The 4594-nt window shown below is 43.9% G+C and overlaps 1 protein-coding gene across 1 annotated transcript; it reads left to right on the forward strand.

Annotated features, from left to right (window-relative positions):
* Positions 1–2476: 2476 nt before the first annotated feature.
* LOC147413268 (uncharacterized) lies at positions 2477–4311 on the forward strand. Its single transcript, XM_086480358.1, is given in 3 exon segments — positions 2477–3004; positions 3006–3312; positions 3315–4311. Coding segments are annotated over 3 exon segments (1716 nt in total). The 3' UTR covers positions 4196–4311.
* Positions 4312–4594: the final 283 nt, after the last annotated feature.

The raw sequence follows: 4594 nt of genomic DNA on the forward strand, positions 1-4594 counted from the left end.
TGTAATTGCAAAACAATAAAGCAATTTAACAATATAGTCAGAAATGCTATAATTTTTCCATGTATTTAAAATTATGCACCTCTCTAAAAACCTTAAAAAAAATGTTTCTTAAAGTATAGACTGATTCTATGTTTTTGAACTTACGCCCTTCATCCAGAATAAACATACATTATTTAGAAACTATTTCAGTATTTATGTTCTTAAAGAGTGCAATTGTTTTGCTTTATTGCAGTATTTTAAACAACATGTATTTTTTAATACGAAATAATGGATGTTTGTTAAAGAACACAGAAGGATGAGTGAGGATCATCTGGACAAGTAGGTCCAGCAGGGCAGGTCCCTGAGGGAAGGCAAATTTTCATTGCTTGTGTGGAAAGCCCTCTGTATCTTCTCCAAGGAGACAAACACAGACATAGAGCAGTGTCTTTCTTTGCCTCTTGAGGAAACTTGAGGGATCCAGCAAGCATACCTGTGAGTACCAGTTGAATAAAATACAGCCCTGGGATACAACATCTTCATCCTGGGACATCTGTATTTGGTGTTTTAAAGCCTTGCCTTTGAAACTTTTAATAGCTGTTCTGTGAAAGAGCTTCCAGATGGAGAGAGAGGTTAACCTGCCTTGCAGTCTTCATGGCCTTACAACCTTAGTCTGTAATGTGTGCCATCTCAATCATAGCAAATTTCCACGTTCATGAAATAGCAATGCCCAAATCCAGGTTCCTGTACTGTTAGCAATGCGTATCGTTTTACCTGTCCAATGCTCTCTCATTGGAGCCACAAAGCTCTGTTCTTTAAGCACTCACTAAAGGATGAGCAAGGAAGGGTAAGTTTTTTTTTCTTTAAGCACTCAAAGCAGTGATAGGAGGGGATGCCCTCCTTACTTGATGGTCCAGTTCTATTGAACCTAGTTTTACATCATTAATATATCCCTATATCCCACGGCCCATATCTTATCCTGTCTTATGGCCCATAAGAAGTTTTTCTTTGAATTCATGTGTCTTAGCCTGGTTTTTCAGTCGAACTGCTGTCATACAAATGGTTCCACAAGAAATGGAGGTGTACGTGATATTGATGAGTAAAAAAAAAAAAAAAAAAAAAAGAAATATTTAGGAACCATTTTATCTCACTTCAAACTTAGTTCTCTATAACTAAATAAGATTGGACTCTGAGTACTTGGATAGGAGACTTTAAAAGAAAGGCTTATTCAAAAGAAAAGCTATCTAACTGGGCTTAAGGAAAAATGCAATTTTTAATTTTTTTTTTTTTTTTTTACACTGCTATTCAGCATTGCCTGTGCCCCATGATGTTGTCTGGAGTCTTATCATTCTTATTTCCAAAATATCTGTTGAGATGCTGATGTGCTAAAATATGAGTAAATGGAATTTTAATAGGTGAAGAGGTCAGATCAGATTTAATTTCAGAGACTACTTCCCTTGCCTTAACAGAGTGATATTGCACAGAACAGTTTCCCACAAGGGTCTTATATATATGGTACCTCCACCTACTCCAAACTTCAAAAATATGAGTTAAGTCATGATTGAAAGAGCTGAAGTGTTCACAAACACAATGAAGAAACAAAAACACAGAAATGAAAGTAGTGGGTTTTTCCCCTATCTGGGCATGCTATCTGGATTTGCTAACATACAGAATAACATATAACATGCTAACTGGTTATCTGGGATGTATCAAGACAAACATCTTTTTGTATCTCTATCTGTAATGGGTCTGCCTGAGATGCAGCCCTCACCGTGCTGTGCAGTGGTAGCTAGATAACACACCAGTGTTTTGAGTACTGCTGAGTGGGGCTCACACAGCACCAAGGCTGTTTCCCCAACATTTCCCCAGTAGGCTGGGGGTGGGTAAAAGCTTGGGAGGGGCTATACCCAGGACAGCTGAGCCAGACTGTCCAAAGGGATATTCCATACCACATGACATCTGCTCAGCAATATAAGCTGGGAAACAGGAAGAAGGGGGGACATTCGTTTTGCATTTGTCGTCCAGAGCAACCGCTACGCGTACCGGAGCCCTACTTCCCAGGAAGTGGCTGGACATAGCCTGCTGATGGGAAGTACAGAATAGGATCTTTTGTTTTGCTTTTGCTTCTGCACGTGGCTTTTGCTTCATTAAACTGTCTTTATCTGACCCACGTGCCCGTTGTTATATTTTCTCTCCCCTGTCCAGCTGAGGGGGTGAGAGTGATAGAGTGACTTTGGTGGGCATCTGGCCAGGGCCAAACCACCGCAGTCTTTTTGGCGCCCAACATGGGGCACGATAACGGCAGTTTTGCATTAAGTGTGCTGTAGCTGTAGTAGCTATTAAGTGGCAAAACTCCTGTGCAGGTCACGGAGTTTGTTAATTGCAGTGCTTATCTCTTTATTTTGCTTTGCTTGGGAACATGCTAGTAGAAACAGCTGCTATGTACTTTGGTATCATAGTGATAGCTTTAGTGTGCTGGGGAAGCTATTGTGTGGGAAGGATGAAGGAGCTTGGGAGCATGCTAGCTCAAATAATAGCTATGTGCTCTTGCCTGGTAGTGATGGCCTTGTTGTGCTTCGGGAGCTATGTTGTGGAGAAGATGAAACTATCCATCTCCCTCTCCCTACCTGAAATTGATGTAGATGATTTTGTTATGCAGGCTCCCAAGGTTCTCATACACTCTTACATGAGTTGTTTAATATTACTCATTAATACTTTTGGCATGGTATGGGTTCTGTGGAATCTGGCATCATCCTGGTATAAGAGAAGACAGCTTTTGTGTCAGGCAATACTGAAAAGTGCCCTGAGGCGGCCAGTCCCTGGGTGGCAGGGTGTATGGAAGGATTTGGGCAGATTCTTAGGATGGTTATCACCTCCCATAACCTGGGACTTCATGCCTGAACAGGCAAGCGATCCTAGCAAACTAACACACCACCTGATAGAAGGGTGCCTTATCTACCCCAATGAAACCCAGCAGCTTCTAGCCCTGTACTGGGGCCTGGCCTGTGCCTATCGAGGCACAGTTCAATAAATACTCTAAGAGGACTGTGGCTGAAGCAGGGACCCAAACTATATCTGAGAACACCATGGCTGAGATGGAAACCCAAACAACAACGACTACAGTAATTGCCCCAGTAGTGAAGAATAAACAGTGGATAAGAAAAGCAACAGGTCCATATCCTCGATTAACAAGAGAAGAAGAAGTATCTGATCAAGAAGCCGGTCCTTCAACAAGGACATCAGAGGAAGAAGTAAGAGAAATCAAACAAGAAGCAGAAACTACTTGGTCCTTAACCTCATCAGAACTTAGAGACCTGCGGAAAGATTACAGCCGCCAACGGGTGAGCGGATTGCTGCCTGGATGCTCCGATGCTGGGATAACTGGGCTGACAGTCAACAGTTGGAAGGTAGGGAAGCCCAGCAGCTGGGATCCCTTGCTAGAGACCAGGGAATAGAGAGAGGAATTGGAAAAGAGACAGCAATTTGCAGTCTCTGGAGATGGCTGCTCTTAAGTGTAAAGGCAAGATATCCATTCAAGGAAGATCTTGCAACCTCACCAGGAAAGTGGACTACTGCAGACGAAGGCATCCAGTACCTGAGAGAACTAGCAGTGCTGGAAATCATCTATAGTGATCTAGACAACAACAGAGTTCCCAAAGATCCAGAAGATGTTCCGTGCACATGGGCCATGTGGAGGAAGGTGGTTCAAAGTGCCCCTGTGTCATATTCTAGCAGCCTGGCTTCAATGTATTACCCAGATATGGATACAGCGACTGTGGAAAGAGTATCTGCTTGGCTCCGAAACTTTGAAGAAAATCTGTGTACCTCATTCTTACGAGACAGCACCTTATCTGTCAGGGGTGCCCCAAGAAGACAGTCCTCTCCTGCGCTGGTCAGAGGGAAAGGAAGCCCTAAATGTATGCCACGTGGTGCACTCTGGTTTTTCTTGCGTGACCAGGGGGAGGACATGAGGAAGTGGGATGGTGAACCCACCTCCAAGCTGGAAGCCCGTGTACGTGAACTGAGAGGGAAGACACCTGTTAAGAAGGGATCACCCAAGAAGGCTGTCAACGTGGTCTCTGCAAAGACCCAAGAAGGCAATCAACGATCTCCTAGACATAAAAGAACTGAGATCACCTCCCTTGATCCTGGTGAGGGAACTTCTGATCTGTCAATGCAAAGGTCAGACAGTGAATATTCTGATGAGGAACAGGAATAGAGGGTCCCTGCCTTCGGCCAGGAGAAGGAAAGGGATGATCAGGTATACTGGACTGTGTGGATCCGATGGCCTGGCACATCAGACCCACAGAAGTACAAAGCTTTAGTAGATACTGGTGCGCAATGTACGTTGGTGCCATCAGGGTATAGGGGCACAGAACCCATCTGGATCTCAGGAGTGACAGGGGGATGCCAAGAATTATCTGTATTGGAGGCTGAGATGAGCCTAACAGGACAAATGGGAAAAACACCCCATTGTGACTGGGCCAGAGGCCCCTTGTATCCTTGGCATAGACTACCTCAAGAGAGGGTATTTCAAGGACCTAAAGGGATATCGATGGGCTTTTGGTGTAGCCACTGTGAACACCGAGAAGATCAAACAGCTATCTACCCTGCCTGG

This window comes from Leptosomus discolor, chromosome Z, assembly GCF_034619465.1.
Source record: "Leptosomus discolor isolate bLepDis1 chromosome Z, bLepDis1.hap2, whole genome shotgun sequence".
NCBI classification, from domain to species: Eukaryota; Metazoa; Chordata; class Aves; order Leptosomiformes; family Leptosomidae; genus Leptosomus; species Leptosomus discolor.